This window comes from Dermacentor variabilis, chromosome 9 (genome assembly GCF_050947875.1).
Source record: "Dermacentor variabilis isolate Ectoservices chromosome 9, ASM5094787v1, whole genome shotgun sequence".
Lineage (NCBI taxonomy): Eukaryota > Metazoa > Arthropoda > Arachnida > Ixodida > Ixodidae > Dermacentor > Dermacentor variabilis.
Genome location: NC_134576.1, coordinates 49,473,760 through 49,494,554, shown reverse-complemented (window position 1 = coordinate 49,494,554; position 20,795 = coordinate 49,473,760). Strand labels below are relative to the sequence as shown.

Below are 20,795 nucleotides of genomic sequence, written 5' to 3'. Positions count from 1 at the left end.
AATGGAGTGGTTTAAATGCGACGAAAATGAAGCTTAATATAACTGGACCTCATTTTAAAGGGTGTTGTTATAGGGTGTTAAAGAAGCAGGTGCACACAAATAGATTATGATAATTTGATAGGCAAACTGGTGGCATTAAGAAGCTTCGGAAAATGTTAAAGTCGGGCTCTTTTTAACTTCATTTCGCTGAGCACGTGTATTTTTCTTTTGACAAGTTCATTACGCTTACGCACCAAGTCGTTATTGTCATAGCCAGAAATGCCACGCTGGTAAACATCGGCATATACACAAGCAAGCAGCTTGCTTGCTGTTTAAAAGGTCGTTTACGCAGAAGCTAAATAACACTGGCCACAATGCGCTTCATTGGGACAGTTAGCTAACAATAGGTAGGAAGGATTATTGGAGGTCGTGTTTTCGTACACACTGTTTCCAATAATTCACTAACACATTTAATAACTCTGCCACGTAGTCCCCGCCATGACAGCTTCTTTGCCAAAATACTGTTTTTAAGACAGTCAAAAGCCTTGCTAATGTCTGTAAGCAGACCCAGAGAAAAAGTACTCTGCGTCTTCGTTCCGCGTCATGTATGTGGTATGTGGTCAGCAATGCTAGTTCTCTGTGGAGCATACCAGATAGGCATGATGACAATTTCTAAACCCTCTTGAAGGTAGCTCAAGGATTTGTAGCGGTTTTAAGTTAGCTGCTGTGTGCTTGTCACTACATTTACACATGAGAAAGATTATGGCTACTTTTGCTGTACGAAGAAACGTTCCTCATTAAGCGCAAATACCATTTAACATCAAGAAAAAAATTGTTTGCCTTTAATGCTGGCCACAGTGCGTAACTTCGTGCGTAAATTCATGCCAACCTAATCACATATATTTCAGATAAAGTAATTACTGTAGTAAATAATTATTAATAAATGGTTTTCTCAACTTACAACGTGAAACTTCTCTACAGCGTATCAAAGCTCTGCTATGGGGTTTGCTTTACGTTTCCCAAGTTTAAACAAGAATTTTATGATATTGAAGTGAGCGTGTGAATAATGAGGGGGTCTGCTTCATGTCGAGGTGCTTAAATACATGTATATAAGCTATCAGTAATGTTATAATTATTTTTCACGCTTTGCTTTTCATTGGCTCATAAAAATTGGACATGATTTTAGGCGCAAAAGCTTAGACGCGGACAATAGTAGAAACGACACGGACAGGCGCACAGGTGTCTTGTATACTGTTGTCCACCTATTATTTTTTGCGCCTAAAATTATTTCTAAGTGCCATGTACCGACTAGCCCGGCAGCAGACGTTACTCCCCAGTGGTATTGAAAAATATGCTGGTAACAAAATTTCCCAACTGTATCTCACTGTTCCTATCTCGATGCTGCTTATATGTGTCACATGTTGTACGGATAAAAAATATCGCCACTGGAACGCTTCCATGGCTTCCATTTCGTTAACTCGCTCGTTTAGTGCGGCCCAGAATGCATGTAAAATGATACTAATTCTAAGTTGTTTTGTGCAAATAGTGCTAATTGTTATCACTATCTTGAGGTTCCATCAACTATGGTGGACATCGTGTTCGAATTCTCACACATTTTTTGGCACACTCCAGTGCATTTGTGCTGGTAGAGCGGAGTTTATGTGCACTATGCATTTAATACGTCGTTTTCATATATTTTATGCGAATGTGCCAAAATTTCTGCTGGTTAAGGAAACCGCCACATTTTTGCTAGTCTGATAACAATTAGCATTTCTGTACTAATCGCCTATTATCAAAATACAGATCCAAGTTCTTCCGTGTATAGAGGTGCACAAGTGCTTCATACTTTTGCTCAATTGTTGTTGCCGAAATTTCTATGAAAGAGTGGTTGGATGTTACTCGTCCGTGAGCAGAGTTAGTGCTGCTAAACTGACGCGAATTCGTGCTGCAAGACCGGTAAACATACCTTTTCCTTGTGTTTAACGAGAAATGTGATGCCTCTGAGCACGTCGGGCAGAACACCTGGCTTGTACGATGCAGAAAATTCCTGGAATTCGATTTTTCCTTCCTTGGGCCAGTTGCACAGGGTCTGCTCTGTCTTCGGGGTGGCCGGAGCGTCACTCTGCGCGGGAAACACCCTGAGCTGAGACAAACGTTCACTCCAATTGTTGGCACGGTGGCTTCCCAACCAGATGTTGGTTTAGAAAACGTGACTGCTGCACAAATATTTATCGTTCGCTGTACACACAGCCCTCTAGAGAAGAGAATAATTTTTTCTTATTTTGGTTCGAGCAATCAACCTTTAGTTACATTTACCATTAGAAACAAAAAAAAAATATTCTTGGCTGTTCATATTCCACTGTGCATGAAAAGATGTGCATTGTAGACAAAACTGGAATTTGGTGGCTTGGGCACTTAAAAACCCGTACAGCCTAATTTACCACCGACTTATTATTGCAATGCTCGAAGCCTGTCTGAAAGCACGGTAGAGGACACACGTAAAAGATACGTTGTCGGCATAATCAGAAGGTGGCCAGGCTGCACAGAGCGATTGAGGCACGCGCAGTCGAGCTATGGGGCCTCGCCTGCTGTTGATAATGCGCAAATACAATTTTTGTTTTGAAATGTCCAGATAATGGACTGACTTTTATGCTATAGCAAAGTATACGTGCTCATATAGCAAAGCTAGTCATCTCTATCCTGTTCTTTCTTGTTTACTGGAGCATCGTTTCTATCGCAGCCTCAAGGTATATTTCAATTTTACTTTATTTTCGCATGAAGGTGAAGCGCTTCCTCTCTGTTTCCATTTTGACGAGTACTTCGCCTGTGAGCATGACACGTCGATGGTGAGTGAGTTTTCACGAAACGCACCGAAAGCTTCTCACCTCCGCTGGAAGTTCTGCGAACTCCAGACAGCGTTCAAACGGGACGTTCATCTGAAGTACGTTGAACATCATCATACACAGCGACATCAACGAGAGCGGGACCTAGGCAAAAGCAAAAAATAAAAATAAAGGAGTAAAGCATTTGTTTTCTTGCGTTCTCATTCATGCACACATATTTTCTAAATGTCTTGAAGTGGTGCTTGTGGCCTAAGGACACCCATCTTTGTTTAACTGGGTGAAGACATACGATACTGTGTTCAACACTATCGGTTTTTAACTTCATTTAAACACCTCCACCTCTGGCGTTCCGAATTAAAGCAGAATATATTTTCATATTGTCTCTAGTTGTGCAAAGAAATGTTCCATTTCATGATTACCTTTTTTATTTCAGTGCGAAACGAACAATCTTTCTTTCTTTTATTCATTGTTTTTTTATTGGTGTTCCCGTGAGTCAAATACTCTGTAACAGCACAGAACCTGAAATCCTTCACGATTTAGTTATAATCATCGGCTTGGAAGTTTTATTGCGTGTACAGTACAACGCGATATCTCGCACTTGGGTGCGCATCAATCTGTGAGTGCGAGGCTACGGTCAGGTGGGAAACCACCGAGGCTGAAGCCGCAAGAATCGAGAGCGTTCCGCGCGCTGTAGCACAAAGCGCGACTGCTGACTTAGCTAATCCATCATAAGAGTTAAATAGTTGAATAAATATTTGTTGATTATTTGGCCTACAAACTACGCTTAGGCGTCCTACTTTCGAGGGGAATAAAGTGGCTATGAGAGACGCCGCAAACAAGGATTGTAGATCAAAGTGTCACGGTCTATATAAAATGGGGCCGTAGAATTGAGGAATCAAACCCACGACCTTCTTCTCAGCGGTAGAAGATTTTTTTAATAGAATAACTGCGGAGTCACCATTGCGCGATTCTCTTAACCTGCTGTTTTATTTCTGTTTCTGAAATTCAACTTGCTCTATTATAATGAGGCACGCTATCTCACGCCAAATCTTGTTCCTCTTATTCATAACTACGTCGATACCAGTAATTTCGGTGGCAACAGATTTGGAGAGCGACAGCTATGCATAAGTTAGCCTGAACGATGAGCTGCTGGCGCACACGACGCCATGCTACGAGGCAGCGTCAGTTTTACGTCGCGCTTAACGCAGCAAGAGCTCAACTTTAACAACGGCTCCGTAGTTCTCACACAGGGCTCCAAAATTTCTACAGAGGCACCAGTGAGCGAAGCTTCAGTTTTATGCACTGTTAGATGAGCGCATTACTTCACGTCCCTAGCCATTCTCATTCACTTCACAAAGAATGTCGTTAGGATGTGCATTCGCTCTCAGACGTCACAAAACGGCAAGTCTTTCGTAACTGAAGGAAAATGTTGTTTCGGCGGTGCCATCACAATGCTGATGCAACTGCCGTACGTATCGAGCGCGCAATGCAGGGAATTTGAATGCGTGGTGACACATGGTGCCTAAGAGCGACGGTGTGACGTCAGAAATGGATAATATAGAATTGAAGTAAGAGATCAATATAGGGACAGGACGGTAGACACTAACCAGCGCTCCCTTCCAATTAGGTTTCTTGAGTGAAAGTAACTCTGTTGCACATACAGGGAACAGAACAAGAACTTCCAGGCAAGGTTGCAACCATCACATCTAGCACACAGAAGCATTACTGAAGTTCACGTGCACAATTCAAACAGACAAATAATGTAGTCCGCTTTGAAGCAGAACAAAATTTGCCACACTGTCGCATTCAATAATGAAATGTTTTATAGTGTATAAAATTCATGGTGCTAATTGACCGCTAGATTTGTACACCATCGTGTACAACTGTCGAATTGAGGTCTGCAGCCGCGCGAGCAACACTGGGCTGCCAAATGGCTGTCAGGGCTTTAACATTGCTCGCATTATCACGCACTCGAAGATTCCAGCAATGTCTGGTCTAACCAGTATGTGGCATCCAGCATGGGAATGGCATATTACATACATTCCCTTTACAACAAGCACACACTGACCGCGATGTCCTGTTGCGAAGTGTTCTATCGATTTATCCTCGGGACTAGCTAGAGTGCATTATCATCGGCAGTTATTTAATTTTTTTTAGCTGAAAACACATACCTGCACCAACTTTCAGTCCAAGTCTCCATATGCCTGGTCATCTAACTACCACTCAATGTGCGATATGGCAGCACCGTTTCATTTTACGCGCTGCTGTAGCCCCGTGGTTATGAGGTTACCGTACTGACCTAGAGGTCACGGTTTTGATCCCGTCCACGTGGTGGCCGCATTTTGATGGGAGCGAAAGTAAGGTTTGGGTATAGGTAGGCGGTAAAGAAACCCATGTGGTCAAAATTCATCCGGAGTCTCCCACTACATCGTGACTGACGATCAGATCGTGAGTTGGGCAAGTGAAGTCGTACAATTAAATTTTCCATTTTGCAAATATAACGATTTCGTTACTTTAGCATACGCTAAAGTAAGGTTTAGGTAGGCGGTAAAGAACCCCATGTGGTCAAAATTCATCCGGAGTCTCCCACTACATCGTGATTGACGATCAGATCGTGAGTTGGGCACGTGAAATCGTACAATTTTTTTTTTAATTATGGGGTTTTACGTGCCAAAACCACTTTCTGATTATGAGGCACGCGGTAGTGGAGGACTCCGGAAATTTTGACCACCTGGGGTTCTTTAACGTGCATCTAAATCTAAGTACACGGGTGTTTTCGCATTTCGCCCCCATAGAAACGCGGCCGCCGTGGCCGGGATTCGATCCCGCGACCTCGTGCTCAGCAGCTTAGCACCATAGTGACTGAGCAACCACGGCGGGTGAATCGTACAATTCAATTTTCCATTTTCCAAAGATAAAGATTTCGTTACTTTAGCATGCTCTAAAGTAGGTGAAGGCGAAAGCCAGGGCGCTCTGGGGACATTGATTAAATTACTTGATATTCCCATCAGAATGCGGTGTTACTTCTTATTACTTCTTTTATCCCACCAAAGGTCCTACGTTCGAATGCCTTAACGCTGCCCTAATCAACTGCGCCCTAGTTAACCCCACAGGTCGTGAGTTCAGCTCGTACCAAAGGTCGAGGGTTCGAGTGCCTCAATCAACTGCATATTAATTAATTTCGCCTTAATTAACTTCGCCTTAACAATAAAGGCGGTGGGTTTGACTCCCATGGAAGGTCGTGGGTTAGAGTACCTGAGTTAACTTCACCTTAACCAGCCTTGTCTTTTTTGGCATAATGAGCGGCATTAGAGCCAGCTGTGGAACAAGACGACGAAGAACGCACCAGCAGTGGCACCAGCGCGTGTCTGTGCGTGGCTAGCCCACATGACCTTCTGTACCGCACTCCGCGTTTTCTAGACCATAGGGGGTATGAGCAACTTAAGGCATACGCCTTAATAATCGCACCACGCAATAAGCTCAGCGCACTAAGCGGGTCATGCGTGACGATCATATGATAAATTAACCATTTAAGAAGGCTCACTCTGACGGTCAGCGAACAGACGTAGTGAGTTTAGACTTAGCAAGTATCGTGCGAAATGATTCCGTTTTCCACGCCATTCCCATTCTTTGAATAGATCAGACGCTTTTCGGTCTGCCGGGCGTTTAACCTCTTTCTTGACGCTCTTCTGTTGCTACCATTTCACTCTACAGGTGCACAAACACTTCAAAAAAGTGAGAACGCCCGCTATACCATCTCACAATGAATAAACGTTTTAGGCCTGATATATGCGACTATGAGAGCGCGCACGTTGTTTAGCTGTTGTTGTTTATCTGATGTCATGCATATGCTGAACGCTAATTCTACAAGGCCAGCGGGACAAGACTGGTTGTGAGAGGACGCGTTTACTGAAAGTTTCTATGCGGCGTCCGAAGGTGAACAGGCTATTGAGCATGCGCGTATTAATGCAGTTGACATCTTTTTATTCCACGATGCTTGCGACATGCCGGCGCCTTTAAATGGCAACGGTTCCTCCTTTTCACATAGGGATGCGAAAATAGTAAAGGCCACAGATATGAAAAAAGAAATCACATTAGACTCCACTGCACTGCAACATAAAGTCCAGTTACATAAATACGCTAAAGTAAGGGCGCATAAGAAAACGAAAACATGGAATAGGCTCACACGAAGACACACGAATTCAGGCATAGAATGGGCCAAAGTCCGAGTAATTTAAACACATACCGACAGCTTATCACAGGTCAATGCTCTGCTCAACACTTCCCGAGAATACCACTCGCTTCTAGGAACTTATGGAGGTCCAGTTCCGCTCGTCTTTACAATGAATATGTTGGCCATCGATCGGATACTACTGAGGCTGTAGGGCCTGCGTTCAATTGTCGTTAAATCAAAGTGTTCTTCTCCTCTTTCCCTCACTAAAAATTGAATGTAAGGGTGCCTCCAGCCCTACTGCTTCTAGCTACATTGCTTGAGTACTAATGGCATTAACGTCGACCGTAGTCATTAGACGGGAAGTACACGCACCGAGCAGGCGTTGCTCAGTGCCAGTCCGAGGCTGCTCGCGTCGGGTCCCAAAGAGCCAGCAAACGCTGTGCTGGCTACCAAGGTGCAGACGACCACCAGGAAGCCAAAGGTAGCGGTCGCCGTTCGCGCAAAGCGGTACGCGCTAAGGTAGCACATGAATCCGCGGCCGACGTCGTCCACCAGGTGGCAGAAGTGGCGTCGCAACCTGCCGAAGGAAGCAAGCTACGTTTATAGGCTGCACAAAGAGCAGGAAGAGCGAGCTGGGTCAGCCTGTTAGGCGCGCGTTTGGGCAAATTGTTTAGGCACAGTTGGAGAAACAGTGGCTTGAGTTAAGAACTCGCACCCAACAAAACGGAAGCATCCTGTTATCGTCTCGTGTGTACAAGGCCTACATTTACGATGTTAGTTTCATTAAGGACGTTGGTAACTTTACGAGCTAAAGCAGACGTAGCAATACTGCTAGCTCACGATATAGCAATTGGTAAATAGCTTACGCAGGTTTCACATCTTCCTTCTGCATTCCATAGAGAGACGGGTTTCAAGGATGCGTAGTAAAATATTACAGTGACGTTTAAATTATGGGGTTTTACGTGATAAAACTACGATCTGATTACGAGGCACACCGTAGTGTGTGACTGCGCGTTAATTTTGACCACCTGGGGTTCTTTAACGTTCACCTAAGTCTAAGTTTTCCAGTGTTTTTAGAATTCGCGTCCAACAAAGTAGGGCCCCCGTGACCAGGATTTGATCCCGCGACCTCGTCCTTAGCAGCGCAACACCAGAGCCACTAAGCAATACGGCGGGTCGCAGTGATGTTGTAAGAGACGCTCAGGCTCGGGGAAATTGCGCTTTTTTTTCGCCAGGTTAAACACTCCTGTAGCTGAAACTCGCCTCTAACACAAATAATATTTGTCGCCACCTGATTTAAAGGAGATGGAAATAGAAATAATAAATGATCACCTGCCGGCCACACCGTACGCTCGCACAGTGCTCAGCGCGTCCGTGGTTTCGGCAGCATGCTGCAGAAGGCGAGACATGGTCAGGCTCTCTACGTAGCGGCCGCAGTTCGTTGCCTTCAGTGCCATCCACTGAAAACGGAGAGAAGGTGGAGAAGACAGAGTGCAGCAAAAATAATATTTGGCCTGAACACAGTCATCGATATTCAGAATGCTTCAGAAAGGGTCGTTCCCCTCGAGAGGCAGACTGAGCCGTTATTCACCAGAAGAAGAGCCGCAATGTCCGGATTGTGGCGAATCGTACTGCTCGCTAGCGCACATGCTCTGGCAATGCTCCGCGTTAAGCGGCACCGTGTTCACTAAGCAAGAAGACTGGGTGGACGCCCTGCGAAGCGACGACCACCAGACGCAGCTCCGGGCCGTCCAGAGGGCTCACGAAAGGGCGGAGGCTCACGGGCTTCCGTGGGTGCGGCCCGCGACCCCTGCTGATCACGAAACCAAGAGTGGGTGAGGAGGGGTTCCTCAGGACTCAATAAAGTTATTTCCAACTCCTGGCCTGAACTTAGCAACTTATGGCATAGGATATCATCCGTAGATTGTGAATTGTCGACAAATGCATGTGCGTGAGTCACGTGCTACGTTGCTGGGTCTGGTTTATCAAAGTTACGTCTCTATACCTCGTATATCTGTTGCGATTTCCTGCAAACCGCGACGCGCTTGCGTACACTGAACACAGATCGACGTTTCTGTTAGGTACCTTCAATATGGGTGAAATTCGCCTACACTATCATAAAAACGCGTGACAGACGTTGGAACCGAACCTCTCTCTTATTAAGCACGGCCGCCTAATGCTCTCACCATTGGAACGCAATAGGACGCATGCTTCGCTCGTACCAAATTAACTCTATGAAACGTCTGGTGAGTGAGCCACGTGCCAGTTTCTCGCACGTGACAGGAAGCGCTTTCGCCAGCTGTGTTAAATTGCACTGCCTTCGGGATCGACCTGCATCTTAAAGCGAAACTTTCTTTGCCTGTTCTACCGACTTTCCGGGCGCTGCTGTAGCTGCGGCTGTCGTGGTCTTGCCACGGCTACAGTGTACTAGAATAGTACCATGGGTGCCCCTGGGTTTCTCGCAACACCAGCAGATGGCGCTCGCGTTGTGGCTGCAAATGAGGCTGTATGAAGATTGAGCAGAGAGAAAAGAAGGTTCCGAGGTTGTAGAAGTAAACAGGGAAGTGAGAAGGTGTGGAGGTTTTCAACGAGACGGGACACACTACAATCACAGGCTTGGAGCAGAAGTGGGCTGGCAACTTGCTGGTCACGCAGTTTCCTTTTTGCGGGGACCCACGGGTGCTCAGGAGGCCAGAGTAGGTTGTAATGAAGAAGGTCTCCTGGGGGAACCTTAGAATAGTATCGCCGTCAATAAGAGAAAGGAAGGAAAGCAAGAAGGAGGGCTCGCCATGCAATAGGTCACAGAAACATGCAGGCCGACAGAAGAAACGAAAAGTGGGTAGACAAGGAGCAGTTAAATAGAAAACAAATAGGCGTGTATGCGGCTACAGAAACGCACCTTAGAGGCTCGGAAGAGCCGCCATTGTTTCAGAATTACGTTTGGGAAGGGCGCAACCGAACTAAATCAGAAAGAAAGGGAGGGGAATCATGAATTCTCATCCATCAGGGGGCCAAATGGGAAAGAGTAAATTCAAAATGTCAAGAGTATCTTTGGTTATCATGCACAGTGAGAGGAGAGATAACTTGGCTGGGCATAACGTGTTTGCGTACCAGAAATAATTGCAGATTGAAGAATGAAGAGTTAGTAAAATGCCTAAATGCTGAAATTAGGGGTTTCGGGAATGACACCGAAATGATCCTATTAGGCGTCATGAATGCCCACATACAGGATCTAGGTCGTTATACCAGAACATCGAGAAGTCAGTGCTACATCTTAGCGAGCAACATGACCTCGTTATCGTGGATACAAGGTCCTAGTTCGTGAATACAAGGTCCAAGTGCGACGGACAGACCTTGTGGGAAGTAGAAAACTGGCATTTGACCATTGATTACTGTCTGATGACAGAAGAAATTTATGATAAGTTGAGAGAAATGGTTATTCACGAGGAAAGGTGTGGAAGCATAGGGAGGGATTATAAATGTGTCATTTTTAAAATGGGGTATACAGAAGGGAAATAGGACAAGGAGCGAAGAATGGCGAGTTTCAATTTTAACACGGAGCAAATAACAAATATAGTCAGAAAAGTCGAGGAAGAACTTGGCAAATATTTGGAACCGCATAAACTTATTAGGCAGTAAGAATAGAACAACAAAACAATATATCTTGGACGAAGATAGAAACAAACTTGGAGGGGACGGCATTAAATTACATCCGAAAAGTAACAGCCAAATCTTTGCAAGGCAATGGCGAGGTTGTATTTTAGGAAAAAAGTTGCATGAAAGAGAACGAGGTGGAAAAGGAGCTGGTGCTGACAAATTTCAACTGGAAGAAAGCCGAAGAGGAAATTCCTAAGTGCACAGTCACAAGGCTAGACGAGGTTCCCGTTAAGCGAATTAATAAATCAGAATCAAAAAGTAAGGAAACCTCTGCTGAAAGCCGTAGAAAATGCCTTGAGATAGGCGAATACGAGGCAGTTGGCGACATAGCTGAATGAATTTAATTTTTAAAGGTAAGGTAACCACTGATCATTACATTGCTAGTATACAGATTCGGAATGCATACGATTAAATTAAAGCTGCACTCATGGACAAAGAACAGTGGCATATTGGGAGAACTTCAGAATGGCTTCAGAATCGGTAGGCGTATGGATGATAATTTATTGTCATTATTCAGTGCATTGAAATATCCTGAGAGGAAATGATCCAGCTATATGTTGCTTTTTACAGCGAAGCTGTATAAGACTAGCCGATTCGTCCGTCCTTTAGTCCGTCCGCCCGTCTGTCACCTGTGCCCCGAAAAGACCTCCCGCGCAACCCCATGCGCACGAGTTAAAAACAAAGAGAAAGAAAGGTGCACGCTTGGCTGTGCCACTAGTGGCATCATTGCTCTCTGTTTCTCTCTGGCTGTGAAATGGGTAAGCCACGCGCCATGCGTACTCCTGAGGAGCAGGCAGCTTTCGATCAGCAAGGCCACGAGCAGAACGGGGAACGAGCTCGTCTACGCCGTGCCTATGCTGCCGCCCGGGCACAAGAACAGATTCGTGCAGCCGAGCGCAAGAAGCAACTGCGTACCAAGGATCCGGCAGCCTATGAAGCCGTCGTTTAATGAACCGTCGGGATTAACCCGGCGATAAACACCGGAGCTGCTCGTTTTAGCTTCGCTTGTTAACCGTCTATACGGTGTGCTTGGGCGCTGATTTTTTACGCATTGCCGAGCGCATGACAACGTAAGCCGCAACATATTGGGGAATATTCTGGAAGGGGAAGGCACATGCAACAAATGTATACAGGTTTTGAGAGAGGTTTAACCAGAAAATACAGTTTTCGCTGAATGGGAGGGGACGAGGAGCTAGTTGATATCAACAAGTGACTGCGACAGGGGTGCCTTTTATCCCCACGGGTGTTTATGATGTACATGGTGAGTATATGAAAAGCGCGCTAGAAGGAAGTAATATGGGGTTTATTCTCTCACACAAACAGGTGGGTACAGTAGGAGAGCCGCAGCTTCGTGCATTACTTTCTTCGGACGAGATGTTGCAGAAGGATTGAAAAGCGGGCGAGTTGGCAGCCATCCATTCTTGGGCAGCGCGCACACTCGAAACACGAGAAGACAGGTCCCAGTGTTTGTCCTGTCTTCATTGTCGTGTTTCGTTTGGGTGTGCACTGCCCAAGAAACGATATTGTGTTGCTGGCTAACAACCAACATGATATGCAACGTGTGGCTAATATTTTAGACAGAAAGGCGAGAATTAAGCAGTGAAAGTGTGCACTGCCCAAGAAACGATATTGTGTTGCTGGCTAACAACCAAAATGATATGCAACGTGTGGCTAATATTTTAGACAGAAAGGCGAGAATTAAGCAGTGAAATTTAGCCTCGAAAAATCAGATATTATGGTATGCAATAAAAACAATGAATAGACAACTTCGACACCGGGCCAGAAAATGCATTCTGGTAAAAAGAATATGAATACCTTGGTATATGGATAAAGGAAGGGAATACATATATGGAAACAAGGGAAAAACAATAACAGGAAAGTGCAAGAGAGATGCGACCCTAATAAAACATAGCGCTATGGGGATACAATAGGTATGAGGTGCTCCGGGGTATGTGGCAGGTGGAATAGTTCGAGGACTTACATTTGGAAATCAGGTCATTTGCTTGAAGTCAGGGGTAGAATTAGTACTCGATGGCAACCAAAGGTCTGTGGGACGCCTTGCATTGGAGGCTCACTGGACGAATAGAAATGAAGCTGTGCAAGGTGATACGGCCTGGACAAGTTTTGAAGTGAGTGAAGTTCAGAGCAAAGTTGATTGTGAGGAACGTCCGAGTAATATGGAAGAATCTAAATGAACTGGAATGATGTTTAGGTATATGTACAAGAAAAACACAGATTCACCATGGAGGAAAAGAACTAGAAGCTTAGCAGCATGTATGCCACCTGTATGGTAACTAACATGGCAACAAAGAACATCAAGTGGCAGAGAGGCTGAGACAGTCTCATGAGTTGGAGCAAAAAAAAATGAAACCTGCTATGAGTAAGTGATTAAGAGGTAGAAAAACGAAATCTGGTAAGAAAGAATTTATGATAACTCAAAGGGAAGCTCCTTACTTTTCGAAGCGAGATCAGGATGCCCTAGTACACGCACCTATAAAGCAAGATATAAGAACCAAGAAAAAGTGTGTGCCTGCTGCGGTAAAGCTAGAGAAACGATGGAGTATTTTTTATTAGAATGTTAATATATCTGGCCAGCAGTCGATTTAGGCACCTCTGGCCTTCTTGAAGCCCTTGGGTTCAGCGAGAGGAGGGTGAAAGGAAACATGTCCGCCATAGAGATTAGTAATAGGCGATTTGAAGATTGGTGGAAGAAAAGCAGGGAAACGACAGACAACGGAGGCGTACAAAAACAAAGTTCCCAATAGGGGTTCAGAAAGTTTGGTGATGGCGAATTGTTCGCCTTTTTTTAAATATAGGAAGGACATTAGGCAATTAACCAATAGCAGTTTGGTGGCGCAACCCACCGTCCTGTTCTAAAGGGGACGCTCATAGTATCCATCCATCCGTGCTCGCGCGCGCGGCTGGATTTCTTGCAGCACTACCAGATGGCGCTCGCCTCCGCGCATCCCGGCCGGCGTCGCCACGACAGCGTTTCACAGTTTGCGCATATGGCACGTGCTACGCCTGCTTTGCTATGCAACAAAAATGTAGATGCTGGGCGGTGGAGGTCGCGTGCGGGGCTCAGATAATGCAAACACTGCGATCATCCTTAGACTGAAGAGAGCGCTTCTAGCTGGCTTCTCAACAGCGTGCTGGATACGTATGCAGAAGCAGCACGTATACACGCCCCAGCAAAATGGGTACAAAGCGGGCACTCAGCGCCGAGGACACACAGGCCCGAAAAAGGTGTCGTGCGGAACAGGGGCTTCTTCGCAACGCAGCGAAACGTGGTGCAGACCACGTACTTTTGTATACAATGTACCTATAAGTGTATAATAATTAATTGAATTACGTACAGCGCTTAATTCGGCTGTTTGGGATTCATGCCAAGTTAACCTAATTAATTCTCCTGAACTTGTTCAGAATAATTCGTTTCGTTTCATTCTTTCTATCTATAATAGAACTGCAAGCATAAGTACTATGAAAACTAACCTCGACTTACCGCCATTTGCTTCTTGCCGAAAAATATCTCGACTAGCTCTTTTTCATAAATTATACTTTGACCCTGTGCTACGAAAGGATTTAATTGCGCCACTAATCTATGTCTCTCATCGCATTGACCATTCCGTCAAAGTAGGGTTTGTAGCGTGTCACAGCACAATTTTTTTTTTCAGTCAGTCAGAACATCACAAGAATGGAACCACCTTCCTCCAGACATCGTTACTATTACAGATAACAATGCGTTTGAACTAGCCCTAGCTAATATTGTATAAGTAGCAGCTATTTTGTGCTCCCCAAACATTATTACTATCTAGTTTTCCTAACCTGACTTTATGTTCCTTTCACTTGTACCTTACCTAACATTGTATAATATTAGCAATGAATATTTCTTCTTTTTTATTGTAACAAAGTGCATTCTTGTAACCTTTTCAAACGGTTCATACCACTCCCCTCTGCAATGCCCCCTGGTCAGGTGGGTAATAGAAATAAAATAATATGAATTCAATAAACGTTATAAGGCGACATTACAGAAACTCGATAAACTAGACATTACGGACGCTGGTATTTCAATCTACTGCTTAAACTTGACCTAGAAAGGTAGTGGACCCGACGACATAACTAATGACTTCCTCAAAACATATACGTAGTGGTGTAGTAAATATCTTGGCCTAGTTTTCCGTAAATAACTTACGACTTCACAACTACCTCACGACTGGAAAATTGCAAAGGTAATTTCGATCGACAAGAGAGGTGACGCAAGATTACCTGCAAATTTCAGACCCATTTCACAAACCAGCACAACATATAAACTTCTCGAACATATAATATTAAAGCACATGACAATATTCCTAGAGCGCATTAATATTTTCTCTCCCAACCAACATCGTTTTCTCTGCGGTATATTGACAGCAACTCAACTAACATAATCAGTTCACAATGTTGCTGTTGCAGTTAATAAAAGCGGTCAAACTGACTTGATTATACTCTGTTTATCTAAGACTCCTGATTGTGTATGTCACAGCAAATTAATAGCTAAAGTTGAAAATGTTTTTCTTATTGGAGGATTGTCTGCTTTGATAAACGGCTTCTTAAAGAACCGCTCGCAATTTGTAGCTTGCGAAAAAAAAACGCTTTCTGACACAGTCGCAGTAACATTCGGAGTCCCCAAGGGTCGGTTCTCGGACGATTGCTTTTACTATTTTATATTAACAATATCACAGTTAACATCAATTGCAATATAAAACTATTCGCGGACGACTGCGTCACTTACTGCGAAATTATTCACTACAGTGATTATATTAAATTGAATGATTCTCTAGCTGACACAGCTAATTTGTGCTCTAAATGGGAGATTACATTGCATTACATTAACCTCAGAGCTGAAATGAGACAAACATACCCGTAATATAATCTCAAAGACACTGCGCAAACTGATTTTCTTAAATAGAAGCCTGGTGCTCGATTACGCTAACACAGTCTGGTCTCCGCATGCAATGACTAACATAAGCAAACCAGAATCAATAGAAAGGAAGGCTGTGAGGTTCATCCATAACAAATATAAACGTACAGACTCGCCAACCAATCTTTTAAGCCAGTCCGGTTTGGGAACGCTATCCACAAGAAGGAAACACGCTCCCTTAAAATTCTTGTTACAGCTACTAAACATAACTATAGGATAGTTACCTCCAAGTACATTTCATTTCCCAGGCTCGACCAACACGGAACAAGCATGCGCACTCATTGACAGAATATGTAGGTAAAAATCACACGTTTAAGTATTCTTTCTGCCCGCTCTTAATAGCAGAATGGAACGAACTTCACGCTAACATCACCAACATTGAATCATTATTTGAATTTATCTCACAAATAAAAAGAACTGTGTGCGCGTAAGAGTACCTATGAATTCAGGGGCATCTGCACAGATTTCTTTGTTCCTTAGTAAATTTCCATAAGCCTTATTATTTGCGACAGTCTACTCGTTGGCCATAATGATTCTCAAGAGACCAAACTTTAATTTTAATTCTGTTTTATCACTTGCCCCCAGTGATATCGTTATTCTCCTTGGCCATTTCTCGCAAAGCTTCATGTCTTTCTCTTTTTTCTATTCCGTTTGATCTTAACATTCTATTATTTGTATAGTACGTATAACTTGTATTGTATATATCGTTTCTTGTACAACCTGCACTTTGTTTTCCTGGCCCTGCTCGGAAGAATTAATGTAGTGCCCAAATTCCACGCTTTCGAAGGCGAGCCGCAGTATTGAACGTAAATAAATATACAAATAAATAATTGAATGAATGAATGAATAAATAAATAAATAAATAAATAAATAAATAAATAAACCAGTTCTTCCATAAAGCGGTGTGCCATGTGAGCAAATTGTGATGCTCAACCCTCTCTGAGATTAGGAACAGTGACGTACAACACCTCAAGCAGACAAACAGCATTGGTGCTCTCAAGGTAACGTTTAACATTAACTCACCACTCTCGCCTTGGACAGAACGCTGAAAAAAATTAGATTCGCCGCCAACATCCCCGCTAATTACCGTCAATCAAAGCAAACAACATAAAAAGTTTCGCTTGCATCGATTCTCACAGTGCGTGACATCCGCATATTTTTTGCGGGACGGGTAAATACCAAGTTTGCCAGCTGCGCCTCTAAGCCTCTCCCGTAAAAAGAGTTTATTTAGTTGGTGAGAAAGTATTTCTGTGATCTATAAGAGCTGATTGTTGGGGTAGTCGGTTTTCCGTAATTTAACCAGTAACTTGGCGCAATAAAAACCACAGACACAAGAAAGATGAACAAAAACAAGCGCTTGTCTTTGCCCACCATTCTTTTGCCTGTGGTTTTTATTGCGCCATGTTACTGATAAAATCATTTGTTTGACACATTTTTCAGCTTCACGCTCATAATCCACGTACACCCCCCCCCCCCCCCCCAGCCCGCCTTACTTTTGGGAGTAACAGGCCACCGACTAAAACGACACACGTGCTCGTGCTCACCAGTATGTAAGCGATAAAAAGACCGACAATGAGTGTAATGGCGACGACCACAGGCGACTGTGTTCCCACGATTGCCACCTTGGCGGTGATGATGAGTGCGTTCTGGATGGTCTGTTTGGCGGCGAGGAAGCAGCGCGCCTCCATGGTTTCCACGTCGGCCGAGAAGCGGTTCAGCACGCGGCCTCGTGGTGTCGCATCGAAGAAGGACACGGGACTCTGCACCAAGTGACTCAGCATGTCGTTGTGCAGCGACCGTGAAAGGCACTTCACGGTGAAGGCGACCAGTACGCTCCCCAGAATCCGAAAGCCCACTGTGAGGAAGGCACAGAGATACGTCGCGATGAGAAGTTTTGCCACTGACCGTGCAAGGAGCTAAAGAATGTCAAGGAAATTGCAGGCTGGCCAACGCTTCGATAGGAGGACCTATCTTCGTCAAAGGCGGCCTCGTCATGCTCGGCAGGTTAGTTTTAACGGTTTAGTGCAGTGACGTCACGTGCTGCCGGTGTCGGCTGGCTGTAAAGAGAGAGACTGAAAAGAAAATGGAGCGATGTCGTTTGACGGCTCTAGGCGTGGTTTCTTAGGCGAGGGCAGTAGAGCGGGGGAGTAGTAAGGCTGCAGAAAAAAGGGGAGAAAAAAGAAAATAGAGAAAGAGAAGGACGTAGGACGGTGTAGTGTTGGGGGAGCGAGAGGTTAGGGAGCCTTCAGATGTGTCGTAGGAGGCATGCATTTGTGGTTTTAGTCTGCGGGCAATGGATGGGGTAGCTGCAAGGCCGCGGCTTGTTCTTACATGTGCCGTTAGGCTCAGTAGTTCGGCATAGGCGTCGTCGCAGCGGCATATCGAAGTTGCGCGACCCTGAGTGATCGAGGGGCCGAAAGAAGGTATCCTGGCGTCTGCGACTTTGGATTGTGTCAGTGCGGTTCTTTAAATGAAAAGCAAAAGTAAAAGCATAAAGTAAAAAAAATAACAGGAGGAAAGAAAGAAAAAGCCGGAAGAACCAATACGAGAGAGAAAACGGGAGGAGGCAAGTGTACATGAGAAAACGGCTCGTAAGGTTGACATATACACAAAAAAGTGGAAGAAAATAACAAATGGAGCGGTAGTGGAGAGTCATGGAAGAACTGGAAATGGAGGAATAGGTGAGATTGAGAATCTAGGTTAGCTGGCGCCATAATATGTTTTGTGCCATTGTGATATGAGAGTGCCTGGTCCACGCTACAGCTTTTAGCGATTGTACGTTGCCGCGTGTCAAATTGATCCCCGTCGAGTATGGGCATTTAAGCTTGTGTATGAGGTATGATTCTGCATATTTCCTCTCGCGAGAAGAACAGAAATTTGTTTGTAGTATGTAAACCTTGCTTTGTCGAATATACGACCATGTTCATCGAAGTGCGTGGCTACTGCTTAAGGTAAATTGTGTTTTGTATCTGCGCGATGGTCGTTGAGTCCTGTATGAATGTGTTGTCTAGTCTTACATATGTATTGTTTGTTACAAGTGGCTCATTCTGGGCAGTGTTGAGAAATTCGGCATTCGGAGTCCGTACGGACACAGGACCGTCATCAAGAAATCCTCCGGGCGCAACGCAGTCAGTTTAGTCTACTGCTGTATATGCGCCTGCCTGGGTTGTCATAAGCTAGTGTTTCTTATTATGTATTCTTTAATTGTTAATGAGAAAGTCTACCCGAACGTTATATTGCAAGTGGTTATCTGTGATGTTTTCAATCATTGTAAATGAAGAAGTATGGATGTTTTGTACTTAGCCTTGTAATCTGTTGTCCTGCCCATACTGTCTAGCACCCTCTGTAAGCTTTGTGGCATTTATTATATTATTGGTGTTTATTGTACTAAAATGTCTCACCCACCTCCTACCCTTCCTTTTCATGTTATCTCTGATTGGCCTTCAGGGTAAATAAATAAAAAATGAGAACAGAAGTCAGTTTGGTAGACCCTGAGTGTGTGTGTATATATATATATATATATATATATGTGTGTGTGTGTGTGTGTGTGTGTTATCGAATTTATTGAGTTTCCTCTTTATGCATACAACATCACGCAGCACACATCCAGGGGGCCGGCTAAAAGCTCAACGCCGGACGAGGCCCACGCTCCTTGTGACAGGGCATTGGACACGTTGGCATGAAGGCACTTCTCAAGTCGTAAGAAACACAACGGAAATTTTTGCGCTTCTTTATCCAAAAGTATAGGAAGTGTTTAATTAACAGATCAGCGTATAATTGACACCACAACCATTATAAACCGAATAATGCCGAGCCTTACATCGTAGTTTATGTACCGGCCAACCGTTTCCTTTACGATGTTGTCCGCGCCATAGGAAGGCCTTTCATATTTACCTGCAACTAGATGTTTTCGTGCGATATCACGATGCTTCAGCTTTATCTGTATACGTAGTGTCGAATGTTATACTACAACACTCCGTTTCATTGCGAAATGGTAGTTAGTTGCGGGCTTGTTGTTATAACAACATATCATACGGCAAACAGAGTAGATACAGCAGCGAAAAATTAAGGAACTGAACAACATGGCCACTGAATTCCAACTAAAGTTCTTTGCGAAGGAATGAAAGATATTGACAGAGAAAACCAACTCAAGCGCAGAAAGAAAGTGCACGCACACACAGATAAAAACGATTACATCAGTGACTAAGATATTCTGAGTACGCGAGATGGTGTGAGAGGGAGGAGGGGAAGATGAATTAACTAGATACCCCGATTTCCTTGTGAAGTAATCGAATGGATGCCGTACTGGTGCAAGGCTTGTACTTGACAATAGTAAAGGCGTTGATTATCTTGCGTGTCGGGGGATCTGCATGTCTCTTCATGTCGGAGACTTGCTGGCCTTTATGCGTGCACCCGCACGACTGGCAGTGCGAAGCGAAGTTGCAGCCGTACTTTCGTTTTTCATTGTTTATATGCTCCCGGAAGCGACAGTTGAGGCAACGCCCGGTGTGCCCCGCGTAGTATCGAGCGCGGTTTAGAGGGATGTCATAAACGACTCCTGTCATACAACTGGTGAAGGGCGCCTGGAGCCTCTTCTGACGTCCTGTGTTCATCGGAGGGTCGTGCTGGCTGACCCTCGTACGTGAGTTGTTCAGCTTACTTGAGCGGAGAAATCCCCAGGCGCACACGCACTGTGAGACCACCGGGTTAGGCCAAGCAATGCTGCGACCTCCAAAGCCACCCAAATCAGCTGATCATATGCGACAAACTGTTTAACTGGTAACAATATTGGATATTAATACTGGACAAGTCCGAATTGTAGTTTGGTGAGGCGGCGAAGGTAAACAAGGATCGTTAAACATAGGATGTTGTTTTTAGCTTTCATAAGACGCCTTCGTCTTAAGCAGCAAAATCTATCATATTCATGCCATTTCGACATGTTGGATTTTAAGAAATCAAACATTTGTGAACACTTCGCCAGAACAGAGCATTTTCAACGAAGCAGCAGCGTTTCGATTGGCTAAATGTAAGAAATGCATACTATTTTTCAGCAAGAATGCTCCAATCGAATAATAAATAGCGTATATCGGCTGCTATAGTAAGGGCAAATGTAGGCTTGAGTAATGTAAACGTAAGAGACAGCGGATGCTAGGAAGAAGCGATGTGCAATTTATGTGACTGT

At 44.4% G+C, this 20,795-nt stretch overlaps 1 protein-coding gene across 1 annotated transcript in view; it reads right to left on the bottom strand.

Annotated features, from left to right (window-relative positions):
• The window catches only part of LOC142558345 (ATP-binding cassette sub-family C member 2-like), a 144,838-nt gene that overhangs the window by 29,757 nt on the left and 94,286 nt on the right, over positions 1-20,795 (bottom strand). The window contains exons 20-24 of the mRNA XM_075670490.1: positions 17,158-17,468; positions 8,329-8,456; positions 7,369-7,573; positions 2,865-2,966; positions 1,946-2,101 (exon numbers count right to left, since the gene is read on the bottom strand). Coding sequence (XP_075526605.1) covers positions 1,946-2,101; positions 2,865-2,966; positions 7,369-7,573; positions 8,329-8,456; positions 17,158-17,468 — 902 coding nt within the window. The remainder of the gene's footprint in view (positions 1-1,945; positions 2,102-2,864; positions 2,967-7,368; positions 7,574-8,328; positions 8,457-17,157; positions 17,469-20,795) is intronic.